Source organism: Lissotriton helveticus, chromosome 10, assembly GCF_964261635.1.
Source record: "Lissotriton helveticus chromosome 10, aLisHel1.1, whole genome shotgun sequence".
In the NCBI taxonomy this organism is placed as follows: domain Eukaryota; kingdom Metazoa; phylum Chordata; class Amphibia; order Caudata; family Salamandridae; genus Lissotriton; species Lissotriton helveticus.
The window spans coordinates 152,368,517-152,388,143 of NC_136071.1; the positions used below are offsets into that span (position 1 = coordinate 152,368,517).

At 49.0% G+C, this 19,627-nt stretch overlaps 1 protein-coding gene across 8 annotated transcripts in view; it reads left to right on the forward strand.

Moving 5' to 3' along the window:
• The window catches only part of LOC144786046 (kinesin-like protein KIF19), a 1,675,385-nt gene that overhangs the window by 1,195,780 nt on the left and 459,978 nt on the right, over nucleotides 1-19,627 (forward strand). For all 8 annotated transcript variants that reach the window (XM_078664980.1, XM_078664979.1, XM_078664981.1 and 5 more), the window contains one exon: nucleotides 2,452-2,573. In XM_078664980.1, the coding sequence (XP_078521106.1) occupies nucleotides 2,452-2,573 (122 nt within the window). The remainder of the gene's footprint in view (nucleotides 1-2,451; nucleotides 2,574-19,627) is intronic.

Sequence of the window (19,627 nt, forward strand, 5' to 3'; positions counted from 1 at the left end):
ACCTTGCACAGTCTTCAGTTTTCCAGTGAACCAGTTCCAAATGTCAGCTTGCTCTTCAGTACAGTGCCACCTGTTGCTCCAACTCTTGTTTATACAAATCCAGGGAAGACAGATGGAGTAAGAGAGAGAGGGAGACAGAGGGAGCTAGAGGGAGTAATACAGAGAGAGAGGGAGACAGAGGGAATAAGACAGCGAGAGAGGGAGACAGAGGGAGCTAGAGGGAGTAATACAGAGAGAGAGGGAGACAGAGGGAGTAAGACAGCGAGAGAGGGAGACAGAGGGAGCTAGAGGGAGCAAGAGAGAGGGAGCTAGAGGGAGCTAGACAGAGAGGGAGCTAGAGGGAGTAAGACAGAGAGAGAGGGGGCTAGAGTGAGAAAGACAGAGAGAGAGGGAGCTAGAGGGAGTAAGACAGCAAGAGGGAGACAGAGGTAGCTAGAGGAAGTAAGACAGAGAGAGAGGGAGCTAGAGGGAGTAAGACACAGAGAGAGAGAGCTAGAGGGAGTAAGACAGAGAGAGAGGGAGACAGAGGGAGCTAGAGGGAGCAAGAGAGAGGGAGCTAGAGGGAGCTAGACAGAGAGGGAGCTAGAGGGAGTAAGACAGAGAGAGAGGGGGCTAGAGAGAGTAAGACAGAGAGAGAGGGAGACAGAGGGAGCTAGAGGGAGTAAGACAGCGAGAGTGGGAGCTAGAGGGAGTAAAATAGAGAGAGAGGGAGCTAGAGCGAGCAAGACAGAGAGAGAGGGAGCTAGAGGGAGTAAGAGAGAGAGAGGGAGCTAGAAGGAGCAAGACAGAGAGAGGGAGCTAGAGGGACTAAGACGGAGAGAGAGGGAGCCAGAGGGAGTAAGACAGATAGAGAGGGAGCTAGACGGAGCAAGACAGAGAGAGAGGGAGCTAGAGGGAGCAAGACAGAGAGGGAGCTAGAGGGAGTAAGAGAGAGGGAGCTAGAAGGAGTAAGACAGAGAGAGAGGGAGTTAGAGGGAGTAAGACAGAGAGAGAGGGAGCTAGAGGGAGTAAGACAGAGAGAGGGAGCTAGAGTGAGAAAGACAGAGAGAGAGGGAGCTAGAGGGAGTAAGACAGAGAGGGAGACAAAGGGAGCTAGAGGGAGTAAGACAGGGAGAGAGGGAGCTAGACACAGAGGGGAGCTAGAGGGATTAAGATAGAGAGAGAGGGAGCTAGAGGGAGCAAGACAAAGGGAGAGGGAGCTAGAGGGAGTAAGAGAGAGAGAGGGAGCTAGAGGGAGCTAGACAGAGAGAGGGAGCTAGAGGGAGTAAGACAGAGAGAGAGGGAGCTAGAGGGAGTAAGACAGAGGGAGAGGGAGCTAGAGGGAGTAAGACAGAGAGAGGGAGACTGAGGGGGCTAGAGGGAGCAAGACAGAGAGAGAGGGAGCTAGACAGAGAGAGGGAGCTAGAGGGAGTAAGAGAGAGAGAGGGAGCTAGAGGTAGCAAGACAGAGTGAGAGGGAGCTAGAGGGAGTAAGACACAGAGAGAGAGCGAGCTAGAGGGAGTAAGACAGAGAGAGAGGGGGCTAGAGGGAGTAAGAGAGAGAGAGGGAGCTAGAGGGAGTAAGAGAGAGGGGGCTAGAGGGAGTAAGACAGAGAGAGAGGAAGCTAGAGGGCGAGGGAGCTAGAGGGAGCAAGACAGAGAGAGAGAGGGAGCTAGAGGGAACAAGACAGAGAGAGAGGGAGCTAGAGGGAGTAAGACAGAGAGAGGGAGCTAGAGGGAGTAAGAGAGAGAGTGGGAGCTAGAGGGAGTAAGAGAGAGAGAGCGGGAGCTAGAGGGAGTAAGGTAGAGAGAGGGAGCTAGAGGGAGTAAGGCAGAGAGAGGGAGCTAGAGGGAGTAACACAGAGAGAGAGGGAGCTAGAGAGAGTAAGACAGAGAGAGAGGGAGCTAGAAGGAGTAAGAGAGGGAGCTAGAGGGAGCAAGATAGAGAGAGGGAGCTAGAGGAAGTAAGACAGAGGGAGAGGGAGCTAGAGGGAGTAAGACAGAGATAGAGGGAGATAGAGGGAGTAAGACAGAGAGAGAGGGAACCAGAGGGAGTTAGAGGGAGTAAAACAGAGAGAGGGAGCTAGAGGGAGCAAGACAGAGAGAGAGGGAGCTAGACAGAGAGAGGGAGCTAGAGGGAGTAAGACAGTACCTAGCGCCGTACATTTCCGACAGAGGTGGTCCATGCGGTAAGTCGTGAGGGGGTGACACCATGAGTTACCTGCACCGGGTGACACCAACCCTAGTGACGCCCAATCTTTTTAACGTACCGATTCCATTTATGATATTCCTTCCAAGCTCACCAACACTTTTGTAATGAGTGGTGTTGGACATTATTCCTTGTAAAATATTTGACAAGGCTCCAGTAGGATTCTGTCTGGGTGATTAAGGCTTTGGAAAAGCTTGACATGTCAAACTCTGTTGTACCTGTTTAGCTATTTGTTTTGATTAAATTACATTTTTCTCTTTATAGACCATGATATTCCTATTCCTCAGCATTTGGGAAACCTTTATCGACTTTACTTTCAAGAGTTTAATGCAGGAACACTAAACCGCCTTGTCAAGCTTCACTCTTTTGCGTCAGAAACTTACAAGGTAAGAGACGCCTACGTCTTTTCATTGCCATTAAGTCCATTTCTGTTCCAGCCACAGTGGCTCTATGCAGGTTCTTAGTGTTAGTGAAATACTTCCTAACATGCACAGTGTTGTGCTGAGCTTTTTAAGCGATGACTAAGAACTTGAAAATTGTGTCTTTTGCACCATTTTCACGAAAAACCCTTTGAAAGTACGGACATAGATTTCCTACTCTGGGGTTTCTTTTTGTTCTTATTTGTGTCATAATCATTCCCAGTAGTACAGTTGGAAAGCTGAGCCAGGTGCAGGTTCCTGAAGTCCTATTGGACATGTCATGTGGGCTCCAGCTCCCGATGTTCAAAGTTCTTCGTAGTGTAGAACTGTGCACACTACGAAAGGATCGCGCTGTGGCAACGCACATTATTTTTAATCTCTGCAGGGATAACTCATGTTTTCCCTCTGGTGAAAGCCCTTCCCTGACACCCAGTCCAAATCTGATTGTGATGCATTTCCCTTCCTTTCCTGGAAGGGGTGTTACTGAAGAACTTGGCTGGAGTAATCCTCAACCATTTCTATGGGGGGATCCTCACACTTGTAGGTTTACTACTTAGGAGTAGGCACCTGGACACCTAGCTTGCCCCTTGCCTGTGACCTTCAGTTCCTGCTTGTTCCAGACTGATCCAGTGACACCACAGCTGCCTCGGTTTTCCTGCTGGGGTTTTCCCAACTGGGTTTCCCCAATCACTGATCTTCCTTCCAACAGAAGCCCTGTCCACCCAAGGAACTAATGAATGCAGGCCACAGCACAAACACATCCCTAGGCATCTAGACACCTAGCTTGCCACTTGCCTGTAGCCTCTAGTTCCTGCTTGTTCCACACTGATCCAGTGACACCACACCTACTTGGGTTTTCCCAACTGTGTTTTCCCACTCACGGTTCTTCCCGGGAACAGAAGTCTGCCCTCCCCAAGGAATCACTGACAGAATATCGAAATCAAAAAATCGACATACACAAATATCGAGTCAAAAATATCGAAATACAAAATATCGACAGCCTATCTTCAAACAGGTAAGTACCAAAATATCGACTTACAAAGATATAGACAGTAAAAATATCGATTTTTTTAAATGTCTTAAAATTAAGTTAAAAATAATATATATAAATATATTTAATATAAACTTAGAAATAATTATTAAATAAATGTAATATTAATAAATAATTAATATAAATAAAAAATTATATCACCAAAAATAATACATATATATATATATATATATATATATATATATATATATATATATATATATACATATTATTAAATAAACATATTAATATAATTTAATTGGGCGCCATTCGGCCCTGGGCGCCATTTTGATCACCCATAACATATAATTTAATTTAATTAATTTTTACACTGTACCCCTGTACCCCAAAAACCCAAAACTGACCCTGAACCCTAAAAATACCCCTTTACCCAAAAACTAAAAACTGACCCTGAACCCAAAAAATACCCCTTTACCCAAAAACCCAAAACTGACCCTAAACCCTAAAAATACCCCTTTACCCAAAAACCCAAAACTGACCCTGAACCCTAAAAATACCCCTTTACCCAAAAACTAAAAACTGACCCTGAACCCTAAAAATACCCCTTTACCTAAAAACCAAAAACTGACCCTGAACCCTAAAAATACCCCTTTACCCAAAAACTAAAAACTGACCCTGAACCCAAAAAATACCCCTTTACCCAAAAACCCAAAACTGACCCTGAACCCTAAAAATACCCCTTTACCCAAAAACCCAAAACTGACCCTGAACCCTAAAAATACCCCTTTACCCAAAAACTAAAAACTGACCCTGAACCCTAAAAATACCCCTTTACCTAAAAACCAAAAACTGACCCTGAACCCTAAAAATACCCCTTTACCCAAAAACTAAAAACTGACCCTGAACCCAAAAAATACCCTTTTACCCAAAAACCCAAAACTGACCCTGAACCCTAAAAATACCCCTTTACCCAAAAACCCAAAACTGACCCTGAACCCTAAAAATACCCCTTTACCCAAAAACTAAAAACTGACCCTGAACCCTAAAAATACCCATTTACCTAAAAACGAAAAACTGACCCTGAACCCTAAAAATACCCCTTTACCCAAAAACTAAAAACTGACCCTGAACCCAAAAAATACCCCTTTACCCAAAAACCCAAAACTGACCCTGAACCCTAAAAATACCCCTTTACCCAAAAACCCAAAACTGACCCTGAACCCTAAAAATACCCTTTTACCGAAAAACTAAAAACTGACCCTGAACCCTAAAAATACCCCTTTACATAAAATCCAAAAACTGACCCTGAACCCTAAAAATACCCCTTTACCCAAAAACTAAAAACTGACCCTGAACCCAAAACATACCCCTTTACCCAAAAACCCAAAACTGACCCTAAACCCTAAAAATACCCCTTTACCCAAAAACCCAAAACTGACCCTGAACCCTAAAAATACCCCTTTACCCAAAAACTAAAAACTGACCCTGAACCCTAAAAATACCCCTTTACCTAAAAACCAAAAACTGACCCTGAACCCTAAAAATACCCCTTTACCCAAAAACTAAAAACTGACCCTGAACCCAAAAAATACCCCTTTACCCAAAAAACCAAAACTGACCCTGAACCCTAAAAATACCCCTTTACCCAAAAACCCAAAACTGACCCTGAACCCTAAAAATACCCCTTTACCCAAAAACTAAAAACTGACCCTAAACCCCAAAAATACCCCTTTACCCAAAAACCCAAAACTGACCCCGAACCCTAAAAATACCCCTTTACCCAAAAACCCAAAACTGACCCTGAACCCTAAAAATACCCCTTTACCCAAAAACTAAAAACTGACCCTGAACCTTAAAAATACCCATTTACCTAAAAACCAAAAACTGACCCTGAACCCTAAAAATACCCCTTTACCCAAAAACTAAAAACTGACCCTGAACCCAAAAAATACCCCTTTACCCAATAACCCAAAACTGACCCTGAACCCTAAAAATACCCCTTTACCCAAAAACCCAAAACTGACCCAGAACCCTAAAAATACCCCTTTACCCAAAAACTAAAAACTGACCCTGAACCCTAAAAATACCCCTTTACCCAAAAACTAAAAACTGACCCTGAACCCAAAAAATACCCCTTTACCCAAAAACCCAAAACTGACCCTGAACCCTAAAAATACCCCTTTACCCAAAAACCCAAAACTTAAATTTAATTTCCAAAACCAATTACTTTTATTTACTAAGTAAATTTTATTTAATGGTCAATTATTAATTAATTAACAAATTTAATTAATTAACATATTTAATTAGTTATTATTAAATTACTCCCCACCCTATCCCCTATAAACTCACAACCCACTACTGAAATTAATTTACTAATTATTATTTATTTATTCTTTAAATATTTATAATTACCAATTATATTTTAATTATTTACCAAATAATAATTAATTAACAATTATTATTAATTTACATATGTAATTAATTAAATTTAAATTACTTCCCACCCTATTCCCCTATAAACCCACAACCCGCTAAAAAAATAATATAGTAAAAAGTAATGATTTATCAATTATTCAATTATTATTAATTACCAATTATAATTTAATTAATTAACAATTATTAATTAATTAACAATTACTATTATATTACATATTTATATAATTATATTTAAATTACTTCCCACCCTATTCCCCTACAAACCCACAACCCGCTAAAAAAAAATATAGTAAAAAGTAATGATTTATCAATTATTCAATTATTATTAATTACCAATTATAATTTAATTAATTAACAATTATTAATTAATTAACAATTACTATTATATTACATATTTATATAATTATATTTAAATTACTTCCCACCCTATTCCCCTATAAACCCACAACCCGCTAAAAAAAAATATAGTAAAAAGTAATGATTTATCAATTATTCAATTATTATTAATTACCAATTATAATTTAATTAATTAACAATTATTAATTAATTAACAATTACTATTATATTACATATTTATATAATTATATTTAATTACTTCCCACCCTATTCCCCTATAAACCCACAACCCGCTACAGATTTATATTACACAATTATTACAAATTATAAAACACCTAATTTGACATATTTTTGTTGTCTATATTCTATCTACTCGATATTATGTCTAGTCGATATTTTTGAATCGATATTTTTGCTATTAATATCGATAGTAATCGATATTTTTGTAGTCGATATTATGTCTGGTCGATATTTTGTCTAGTCTATATTTTTGACTCGATATTTGTGTATGTCGATATTTGTGAGGTCGAAATTATGTCTGTGTACCCTCCCCAAGACCTACTTAATGCAGGCTGCAGCATGAACGCACCGTTGGCACGCCAAGGCAAGGCCATCTGTGCCTGTTTGCACCTGGACTGAATTCAGCACCACGAACCCTGGCCCTCCTGGCCCCCAAAAAGATACCATCACCAAGCTCTAGACTCTCTACCTCGGACACCACAACAAATACTGCCACCACACTGACCCAAGCTCCACGGTAGGACCTTTCACCTGCACCCACTGCCACTTCACATGCCACTGCACACACAACAGCCCACCGACCAGCCCCTCCCCAAACACACCATAGATACCATCTGAACAAATACACCAACTCGCATGCACCCTTCTACACTCACGCTCACTGCACAAGCATTCCACTGAATTATTGGGACCTCTTCGTCACTCTTGCACCCAACATTGTCTTCTTCACTGAGACCTTGCTCAACCCCACATCTGACCCAGACATTGCCACAGCAATCCACAACAGAATTAAATTCACTCACCAGGACCGCACCAACAAGCCGGGAGGAGGAACAACCATCATCCTCAAAGAGACCATACAATGTATCACCACCACCGACAAAACCACAACCCCCATGGAACATCTCAACTTCAAGCTCCACTTTGATGACAAGACAACCATCATAGGCACCCTCCCATACTGACCCCCCAGGCCTGCACTCCAGCTTCTGCAACACCATCGCAGACTTCATTGCACCCCTAGCCTTAAACTACAAGGACTACATATTCCTCAGTGACCTACATTTCCACATCAATGACCCCAACAACAAAAACACTGCACACTTCCTTGACAGTATGAGCAGCCTTGAATTGATGCAGATCATCCTTGAACACACACACACACACAGGACACATGCTGGACGCAATTTTCATCAATACAGACATGTCACAGAACCCACATGGACCGATGACTCCATCGCCCACTTCAGCATCTCCAGCCCCCCACACTGCCACTCTAGAGATGACCAAAGCCCCCCCTGAAGTGGAACAAAATCTCAGAGACCAGCTGGACAAATGCCCTCAACACTTCGAACCCTGCTACTCCCACCAGCCTTGAACAGGGAGGCCAATTGTGCAGACAGCATGTCCCCATCAAGGGCAACTTCCAGAGACAATTCTCCAAAAGGCCACCTTGTGCACCCAAGAAGTCAGAATAGCGAAATGGGACAGCAAACAGTTAGAGAGGAGATGGCGCATCAGCAAGGGCACCTCAGACAGGGCAGCCTTCAAGACCTCCCTCAAACTCTAACACCACCAGCTGAGGGCAGTAAAGAAGACAGCCCTTGCTGCATGCATCAAAACCATGCCAACAACACCAAGGAATTCTCCAACCCGGCTGCCAGCAGAAACAACCCTCACAGGAGCTGTGCGACAACCTCCCCACTTCTTTCACAACAAGATTGCAGCCTTATACAGAAAACTTGAACTCCAAACCACGCCTACGGACTTCCTCAATGGATACGCCACCACCGTAAATTACATGAATGACACACTGACCACCTGGAATATCCTCTCCACCTAGAACACCATCTCTACCATGAAAATCATCCACTCTGGAGCTCCCACAGACCCATGCCTGCACCACATCTCCAACCTCTGAAACCAAAGGATCGTCCAGGGACTCACCAGCCTACTCAGCACCTCTATCACCACTACAACATCTTCCGACTCCTGAAAATCTGCCAAAATCAGACTAGTACTCAAAAAACCCTCACCCGACCCCAGCAAATTCAAAAACTACCAGGCAATCTCCCTGCTCCAATTCCCAGCAAAGATTTTGGAAAAGATCATAAACAATCAACTCATGAATCATGATACACCTGGAGCAGAGACAGCTATTTGATGCCTCTCAATCCGGCTTCTGCAGCAATCACAGCACCTAAACCGCCCGGATCACAACAACCGACAACATCCGAACCTTACTCGACAGAGGAAAAAAGCTTTGATCCTCCTCGGCAGCCTTAAACGCCGTATCCCACTACATGCAGATCCAAAGACTCCACAATATCAGCATCCAAGGGGACACCCTTAAATGGATCACCTCCTTCCTCACTGGAAGACCCCAGAGGACCCACCTTTCACCTCTGAACCCAAGGAGATCACCTGCGGTGTCCGGCAGCACTTATCCCACACCATAGCTGCCAAGGTTTCAGATTGCCAAGTGTGACATTTTCATAATTTCAGGGTAATTATGAGTGACATTTCAACAACTATGATTGACACTTTCTTGCGAGCAAAATTAAGCAATGAAGATGAGGAAAAACAATTAGCAGAAATTCCACCCCTCCCTCCTCCTTTTAACTTTAGGAGGGACTATTTTAAAACACTGAAAAGTTTGCTGTCATTACACATTATGGGGTCGATTACGATGGCGGACGGAAGGCCGACCGTCGTCCTGGAGTAGGCGGAAAATGCCTTTTTACAGTCCGCCAGCCGCGGCCAGTCCGTCCGCCATATGAGGATGGGAAGCACTGTCAAATGTCCATACGCCACGGAAGAGCACGCACCGGCGCGGAACTACACCCGATCCCACGGCGGACGTAACCAATCCAGAGACACCGCCGTACAGAATGACGTCTCCGACCGTCCTCTAAATCACGATGGCGGAAAACACACATCAAATTGCTGCAGAAAAACAACCTGCCTGAACACGGCGGATTCACCACAGCCGAGAGGCAAAACATTGCAGAGATACCAACCACAGGCAGATCGCCGTTATGGACCCAGCGCTACACGCATTCCCTATACTTTTCATGCTTCACCACCAGCAAGTCATGGACCATCGCCGACGACGACGCAGGTACGCCAACACACCAATTGCTGTTGGAAGGGGAGTACCGTCCGGGGCCGTGACGTGGGGGGGGGGGGAGGGTCATGTTGGGGAAACAGCATTTACGATAGCACCAATATATCTACAATGCAAGGAGACAACCAGGAATGACAAAGACAAACCACTACACACGATTGACTTTCTTTATTGCACTTAATAGGGGTATAATCCTAGAGTAGCCAAGAGCATTGGCACTGGGTAGAACAGAGCAGGTACATCTGAGGCAGCACATGAGAGGGTACAATGCAGTATCATAACAGCAACAGGGCAGTGTTCGTAACAGAGCAGGTACATCAGAGGCAGCACATGAGAGGGCACAATGCAGTATCAGAACAGCAACAGGGCAGTGTTCGTAACAGAGCAGGTACATAAGAGGCAGCACATGAGAGGGGCTAAGTGCATCAACAGTCCATGGCAAGGCACAGGTACAACTGAGGCAGCACATGAGAGGGGCTAAGTGCATCAACAGTCCGTGGCACAGAGCAGGTACATCTGAGGCAGCACATGAAAGGGGCTAAGTGCATCAACAGTCCGTGGCACAGAGCAGGTACATCTGAGGCAGCACATGAAAGGGGCTAAGTGCATCAACAGTCCATGGCACAGAACAGGTACATCAGAGGCAGCACATGAGAGGGGCTAAGTGCATGAACAGTCCATGGCACAGAGCAGGTACATCAGAGGCAGCACATGAGAGGGGCTAAGTGCATCAACAGTCCATGGCACAGAGCAGGTACATCTAAGGCAGCACATGAGAGGGGCTAAGTGCATCAACAGTCCATGGCACAGAGCAGGTACATCTGAGCCAGCACATGAGAGGGGCTAAGTGCATCAACAGTCCATGGCAAGGCACAGGTACATCTGAGGCAGCACATGAGAGGGGCTAAGTGCATTAACAATCCATGGCAAGGAACAGGTAGATCTGCGGCAGCACATGAGAGGGGCTAAGTGCATCAACAGTCCATGGCACAGAGCAGGTACATCTGAGGCAGCACATGAGAGGGGCTAAGTGCATCAACAGTCCATGGCAAGGCACAGGTACATCTGAGGCAGCAAATGAGGGGCTAAGTGCATCAACAGTCCATAGCCCAGAGCAGGTACATCTGAGGCAGCACATGAGAGGGGCTAAGTGCATCAACAGTCCATGGCACAGAGTAGGTACATCTTGGCCAGCACATGAGAGGGGCTAAGTGCATCAACAGTCCATGGCAAGGCACAGGTACATCTGAGGCAGCACATGAGAGGGGCTAAGTGCATCAACAGTCCATGGCAAGGCACAGGTACATCTGAGGCAGCACATGAGAGGGGCTAAGTGCATCAACAGTCCATGGCAGAGAGCAGGTACATCTGAGGCAGCACATGAGAGGGGCTAAGTGCATCAACAGTCCATGGCACAGAGCAGGTACATCAGAGGCAGCACATGAGAGGGCACAATGCAGTATCATAACAGCAACAGGGAAGTGTTCGTAACAGAGCAGGTACATCTGAGGCAGCACATGAGAGGGGCTAAGTGCATCAACAGTCCATGGCAAGGCACAGGTACATCTGAGGCAGCACATGAGAGGGCACAATGCAGTATCAGAACAGCAACAGGGCAGTGTTCATAACAGAGCAGGTACATCAGAGGCAGCACATGAGAGGGCACAATGCAGTATCAGAACAGCAACAGGGCAGTGTTCGTAACAGAGCAGGTACATCAGAGGCAGCACATGAGAGGGCACAATGCAGTATCAGAACAGCAACAGGGCAGTGTTCGTAACAGAGCAGGTACATATGAGGCAGCACATGAGAGGGGCTTAGTGCATCAACAGTCCATGGCAAGGCACAGGTACATCTGAGGCAGCACATGAGAGGGGCTAAGTGCATCAACAGTCCATAGCAAGGCACAGGTACATCTGAGGCAGCACGTGAGAGGGGCTAAGTGCATCAACAGTCCATGGCAAGGCACAGGTACATCAGAGGCAGCACATGAGAGGGGCTAAGTGCATCATCAGTCCATGGCAAGGCACAGGTACATCTGAGGCAGCACGTCAGAGGGGCTAAGTGCATCATCAGTCCATGGCACAGAGCAGGTAGATCTGAGGCAGCACATGAGAGGGGCTAAGTGCATCAACAGTCCATGGCACAGAGCAGGTACATCTGAGCCAGTACATGAGAGGGGCTAAGTGCATCAACAGTCCATGGCAAGGCACAGGTACATCTGAGGCAGCACATGAGAGGGGCTAAGTGCATCAACAGTCCATGGCAAGGCACAGGTACATCTGAGGCAGCACATGAGAGGGGCTAAGTGCATCAACAGTCCATGGCAGAGAGCAGGTACATCTGAGGCAGCACATGAGAGGGGCTAAGTGCATCAACAGTCCATGGCACAGAGCAGGTACATCAGAGGCAGCACATGAGAGGGCACAATGCAGTATCATAACAGCAACAGGGCAGTGTTCGTAACAGTGCAGGTACATCTGAGGCAGCACATGAGAGGGGCTAAGTGCATCAACAGTCCATGGCAAGGCACAGGTACATCTGAGGCAGCACATGAGAGGGGCTAACTGCATCAACAGTCCATGGCACAGAGCAGGTACATCTGAGGCAGCACATGAGAGGGCTAAGTGCATCAACAGTCCATGGCGCAGAGCAGGTACATCAGAGGCAGCACATGAGAGGGCACAATGCAGTATCATAACAACAACAGGGCAGTGTTCATAACAGAGCAGGTACATCAGAGGCAGCACATGAGAGGGCACAATGCAGTATCATAACAGGAACAGGGCAGTGTTCATAACAGAGCAGGTACATCTGAGGCAGCACATGAGAGGGGCTAAGTGCATCAACAGTCCATGGCACAGAGCAGGTACATCAGAGGCAGCACATGAGAGGGCACAATGCAGTTTCAGAACAGCAACAGGGCAGTTCGTAACAGAGCAGGTACATCAGAGGCAACACAAGTACGTGGGTCAAGGGCCCCGTCACATGGACATTAATAATGCAAGGGTGGTTACAATGGACAATCTTGACACCAAGTCAAATGACATGTGAGTGATGGGAGCTACACCTCACAGCACAGAATCTGGTGGACTGCTTGACCTAGTCGCCTCGGACACACTGCCAGCACCAGAAACAGGAGTGTGAGACACAGCCACAGCTCTAGTGACTGACACATGAGCCATAGACCCAGACACACTGCCAGCACCAGAAACAGGAGTGTGAGACACAGCCACAGCTCTAGTAACTGACACATGAGCCATAGACCCAGACACAATGCCAGCACCAGAAACAGGAGTGTGAGACACAGCCACAGATGTAGTGACTGACACATGAGCCATAGACCCAGACACACTGCCTGCACCAGAAACAGGAGTGTGAGACACAGCCACAGCTCTAGTGACTGACACATGAGCCATAGACCCAGACACACTGCCAGCACTAGAACCAGGAGTGTGAGATACAGCCACAGCTCTAGTGACTGACACATGAGCCATAGACCCAGACACACTGCCAGCACCAGAAACAGGAGTGTGAGACACAGCCACAGATGTAGTGACTGACACATGAGCCATAGACCCAGACACACTGCCAGCACCAGAAACAGGAGTGTGAGACACAGCTACAGCTCTAGTGACTGACACATGAGCCCTAGACCCAGACACACTGTCAGGACATGTCCCTGTACAGTGACCAACAAATACCATGCCAGCATCTGAGACATGAGAGGGGCGGACACACACAGTGCCAGTACCTGAAACAGGAGAGGGCACAACTGACACAGTGCTACTACATGAGGCATGACAGCGAACAACAGGCACAGTGCCACTATTTGACACATGAGAGTGAACTGCAGCTGACCCACTAGGACCACTGCATTGATGAGCCACAGGGCTGTATGGGCCAGGAGGCAGGGTGGCTCTGGGAGCTGGTGACAGCTGTACTGGAGCGACATTGGGGTGGTCAGGTGTCACTGGTGTGTGTCTCAGTTTCTTTGGGATATGTAGGGGCACACAGGACATGACTGGACTGGTAAGTGGTTTGGCCTCATCAGAAACATCACCCATCAAAGGTGGATCATGTGCTGGTGGGGGTCTGCTCTTTGAGGACGTGCTGGACCCTGCTTGACATTTGCGGATCCCTGCCTTCTGCCCTCTGCATCATGTGTAATGGGGGATGCACCAACAGTGTACTCCTTCCTCTTGTTTGGCGTGGTGTGGATGGGAGTAGAGGTATGGGGGGACTCCACCGCTGACACATGTGTTTTACGTTCCTTCACCAACATCAGCCTCAGGGCAGGCGGGGGTGATGTATGCCTGTCCTTGATGGAGCTCGTGTCCATGGGAGAACCCTTGGCCCTGGGAGGTGCCTTGGCCGTAGGATGTGTCCTGTCTCTGGAATGTCCCTGATCCGCGGGCGGTGCCCTGTCCCTGGGAGTTGGCTTGTCCTTTGTAGTGTCCCTGTCCATTGTAGTGTACCTGTCCTTTAAAGTATCCTTGTCCCTGGGAGTGTCCCTGGCCTTGGGAGGTGCCCTTTCCTTTGTAGTGTCCTTGTCCTTGGGAGTGTCCCTGACCTTGGGAGGTGCCCTTTCCTTTGTAGTGTCCTTGTCCTTGGGAGTGTCCCTGGCCTTGGAAGGTGCCCTTTCCTTTGTAGTGTCCTTGTCCTTGGAATTGTCCCTGGCCTTGGAAGGTGCCCTTTCCTTTGTAGTGTCCTTGTCCTTGGGAGTGTCCGTGGCCTTGGGAGGTGCCCTTTCCTTTGTAGTGTCCTTGTCCTTGGCCTTTGGGAGTGTCCCTGGCCTTGGGAGGTGCCCTTTCCTTTGTAGTGTCCTTGTCCTTGGGAGTGTCCCTGGCCTTGGGAGGTGCCCTTTCCTTTGTAGTGTCCTTGTCCTTGGGAGTGTCCCTGGCCTTGGAAGGTGCCCTTTCCTTTGTAGTGTCCTTGTCCTTGGGGTTGTCCCTGGCCTTGGAAGGTGCCCTTTCCTTTGTAGTGTCCTTGTCCTTGGGAGTGTCCCTGGCCTTGGGAGGTGCCCTCTCCTTTGTAGTGTCCTGTCCTTGGGTGTGTCCCTGGCCTTGGGAGTACCTTGTGACGGGGATGCTTGTGTTACATGTGAATCCCTGACCCCCAACACCCCTTGAGGATCCTGTGTGTCAACTCCAGGGTAGCTGATGTCGTGTTCGGTTAAAGATTTCCTTGTCCTAGGGGATGGTGTCTTTGCCCTCCGTGCCCTGCCTTGCTGCCTGTGGCTGCTTCTAGTGCAATAACCCGAACATGAGGCCTGGTCTGAAATGTCACTCTCCCCTGAGACATCAAGTGGTGTGGATGGGGGAACTGAAGTAGAACCTTGTCCATGCGACTGTAAAATGGCTGCAGACACTGTGTTTGCTAATGACTGAACTGTTCTGTGGAGACCAGCAACATCGCCATGCATCCCCTCCATGAATGCTACCACCTGCCCCAACTTCCTATCGTGGTCTTGGAATGCATTGATCATGTAGGTCTGCCCTACACACAGCTGTGCAGTGAAGAGAGAGGGGTCCCAGTCACAGTAGGAAATGTAGACACAACTATGTAAAATAATCAAAGAAACATAACTTGAATTCGCACTGTTTTACTTCACAATGGGAATACGCATTTGAATATGCAATTAGTATATATAATAACCAGTAATTTACATGGTGCCCCAAGAGCGGGAGGGGAGGGAAGTGATGGTGGTTGTGGGGAAATGGTGAAGGACAAAGTGAGATTTCAAAGTAGACAGTAAAATCAACAATTGTCAATCATTCAGTAATGTTACAAAAACTGTACATTGGGATGAGACAAAAAAGTTCATGGGTTATTCACACAGAGCCATCCTCCAAGGAGTTCAATTAATGAAAGTAGTAGGGAATGGAGTTGGCGATGGAAGGTAGACGTATGTCGACGTTTCGACCCTGTTCGAGAGTGCAGACATCAATATTTGTCTTGCCGGAGGGTCTTCTTCAGGACAGGAGGGGCACACACCCGTGTGAGTAACAATGGATGTCAGGGCGTTAGTGGTGGGGGTCCGGCGGCGTTCTTACACGGATTCACTCCGCGAACGATCCCAGCCCGAGCACGGCCCTGCCTGATCCCGACGGACTCGCTCCAAGCCGGACGCACTCGCACGGCTTCTCTCGGATTCAATTACTGTGGATATATCCAAAATCGTCACGGACTGTTCCCCAGCCGGACGCTTTTTCATTACGGCAATCTGATTGTACTACACTGGTCTACGGCTCCCTTGGACCCCCACCACTAACGCCCTGACATCCATTGTTACTCACACGGGTGTGTGCCCCTCCTGTCCTGAAGAAGACCCTCCGGCAAGACAAATATTGATGTCTGCACTCTCGAACAGGGTCGAAACGTCGACATACGTCTACCTTCCATCGCCAACTCCATTCCCTACTACTTTCATTAATTGAACTCCTTGGAGGATGGCTCTGTGTGAATAACCCATGAACTTTTTTGTCTCATCCCAATGTACAGTTTTTGTAACATTACTGAATGATTGACAATTGTTGATTTTACTGTCTACTTTGAAATCTCACTTTGTCCTTCACCATTTCCCCACAACCACCATCACTTCCCTCCCCTCCCGCTCTTGGGGCACCATGTAAATTACTGGTTATTATATATACTAATTGCATATTCAAATGCGTATTCCCATTGTGAAGTAAAACAGTGCGAATTCAAGTTATGTTTCTTTGATTATTTTACATAGTTGTGTCTACATTTCCTACTGTGACTGGGACCCCTCTCTCTTCACTGCATAGCTAACCCAGGTCCCCGTAACGTTAACTGGGTCTACCCCCCTACTTATAATCTACACACAGCTGTAGCAGCAGATCAACAGCCTCAGCACAAAGTGCACTTTGTGTCACAGGGGCAGGGGCAGCGGTGCCTGCACCGAAGGCAACTCTGCTCCCCTTACTCTGGTGAGCACAAGCAGTACTTGTTGCAGTTGGTGGCAGTGAGGGCCCTGTGTGCTGTGTACCGAAGGAAGGTGTTGATTGCACACTCCCTGTGTCTACCAACAGTGCTGACTCACCAACAGATGAGGACGATGGTGTATCCACATGTGAGTCCTCAGGGACAGTTCTGTCCCCCTCTCCGGGGCTGCTCTCTTCAGTCTCAGTCTGCGTGTGTGTGATCCGGATGCATTGCCACCACTCATCTCAGTCGTCTGTGGTTCAGTGCCCTCTGCCAAATCTGAAAGAGAGAGAAAAGAGGTTTACCTAAGTGCCACACTCACGTACTGAAGGTTACAAATTCACAACTTTCCTCACAGTCGAATAACATGTAACACCCATCCTGCACACGAACCACCCCTAACAGACATCCTCATGTCAAAGAACCGGGGGTGCCTGTGAAACATGTACATCAAACAAACAGGGCAAGTGCATGCAGACCACCACACATGTGATGCCATGGGACCACAGACCTCAACGGCATGTCCTGGGACCCTGCACTACAATGCAACTGGTATGTCCACCTGGCGGACATGGATGCTAACGCTCACTCCGCTAATGGCACCAACATGCAATTGCAGCACAACATATACACCACAGATGTCACTACTGTGTCTGAGCAGCAATACATGCATGCACTCACAAGTCACAAAACTATTCAGTGTGCTTACCGCTAGTTTGCTGTTGATCCCCTCTCAGCCGTGCGAACAGGTCAGGATGCGTCACAGCTATGATACGGTGCATTAGAGGGGTCATGGTACGTCGTGCAAGCCGGGTTGATCTTGGAATCAGCCCCAGTGTCATCTCCGCCATATTCTTGCTGAGCCTGGAGATGTCGTCCCAGCGCTTGTGGCAGTGTGTGTGTCGTCTATTGCACACCCCCACTGCCCGTACATCACGTGCTATGGTCCTCCACACGGCCTTGCGAAGGTGCAGCTTGACCTACCATGATGGTAGACAAGAGGGGAACGTCAGTGGACAGTTGGACATTCACAAACATAATAGCAACACGTATCTTTCAGCAGCCATGCACAGTACAACACATGTGAAGGTCCCACAGCACACCGCCAAGCTTGCAGAAGCCAGGAGTCAGTGACCACCTCATGCACACCAACATGTCCCCCACTGCACTTACCACCTGTCCGGGGGCACCGTAGAGCCATTCATAGTGGCGGAGCACACCGTCCACAAGGACATCCAGCTCCGCTGCGGTGAAGGGACGAGACCGTATCTCTCGCAATCTGGACATGGCAAGGTCCTGGACTGTGGCACTACAGCAGCAGTTGTTGGATAGCTCAGCAGCAGCAGGTCGAGGTGATGGGTGCAGGCAGCACTTGTTGGATAGCTCAGCAGCAGCAGGTCGAGGTGATGGGTGCAGGCAGCAGTTGTTGGATAGCTCAGCAGCAGCAGGTCGAGGTGATGGGTTCAGGCAGAAGTTGTTGGATAGTTCAGCAGCAGCAAGTCGAGGTGATGGGTGCAGGCAGCAGTGGCTGGAAGCAGTGAATGTGTTCTGCTGAAATTCACACATTTATAGGGCCCTGAGCTCACATCAGTGGCACATGTCTCCAGCAATTGGTTTTCCCGGGATGCCTCATTCAAAATGAACCAATGACTGGCCCTGGTGTGGCGGGTCACGGCTTCCGCTATTTTTGAATGCGCTTACGCGGCCCGCGTTACCGGTTTCCATTGGCTACATGTGCACGGACCGTCACGGTCACACACCGGCAACCGCATGTGCGCGCTACCGTGATGGTGCATCATTTGAAATTAATCATTCACTGGCGTCGCTATGGCGGAGCACACATTCCGCGGGGGCAGGGCAGGGTAACACATACATTTGAATATGCAATTGGAAATGGCAGTTGGTACCCCCCTTACAGTCACATTGCAGCACCCACCGCAGACCGCCGGCCCTGGCCGGTCACCCACTGCCGGCCCTGGCCGGTCACCGACCGCCGGGTGCTGGCGGTGGGTGAGCGCCCTGTGCATTGAGGTCACCCTGGCATGGATGGCCCTGGCAGGTCACCCACCGCCGGCCCTGGCCGGTCACCCACTGCCGGCCCCGGCCGGTCACCCACCGCTGGCCCTGGCCGGTCACCCACCGCCGGGTGCTGGCGGTGGGTGAGCGCCCTGTGCATTGAGGTCACCCTTGCATGGATGGCCCTGGCAGGTCACCCACTGCCGGGCCTGGCCGTTCACCCACCGCCGGGCCTGGCCGGTCACCCACCTCCGGCCCTGGCCGGTCACCCACCTCCGGCCCTGGCCGGTCACCCACCGCCGGCCCTGGCCGGTCACCCACCGCCGGGTGCTAGCGGTGGGTGAGAGCCCTGTCCATTGAGGTCACCCTGGCATGGATGGCCCTGGCAGGTCACCCACCACCGGCCCTGGCCGGTCACCCACTGCCGGCCATGGCCGGTCACCCACTGCCAGCCCTGGCCGGTCACCCACCGCCGGATGCTGGCGGTGGGTGAGCGCCCTGTGCATTGAGGTCACCCTGGCATGGATGGCCCTGGCAGGTCACCCACCGCTGGGCCTGGCCGGTCACCCACCGCCGGGTGCTGGCGGTGGTCACCCACCGCCGGATGCTGGCGGTGGGTGAGCGCCCTGTGCATTGAGGTCACCCTGGCATGGATGGCCCTGGCAGGTCACCCACTGCTGGGCCTGGCCGGTCACCCACCGCCGGATGCTGGCGGTGGGTGAGCGCCCTGTGCATTGAGGTCACCCTGGCATGGATGGCCCTGGCAGGTCACCCACCGCTGGGCCTGGCCGATCACCCACCGCCGGGTGCTGGCGGTGGTTGACCAGCCAGGGCCGGCGGTGGTTGACCGGCCAGGGCCGGCGGTGGGTGACCGGCCACGGCCGGCGGTCTGCGGTGGGTGCTGCAATGTGAGTTTAAGGGGGGGTA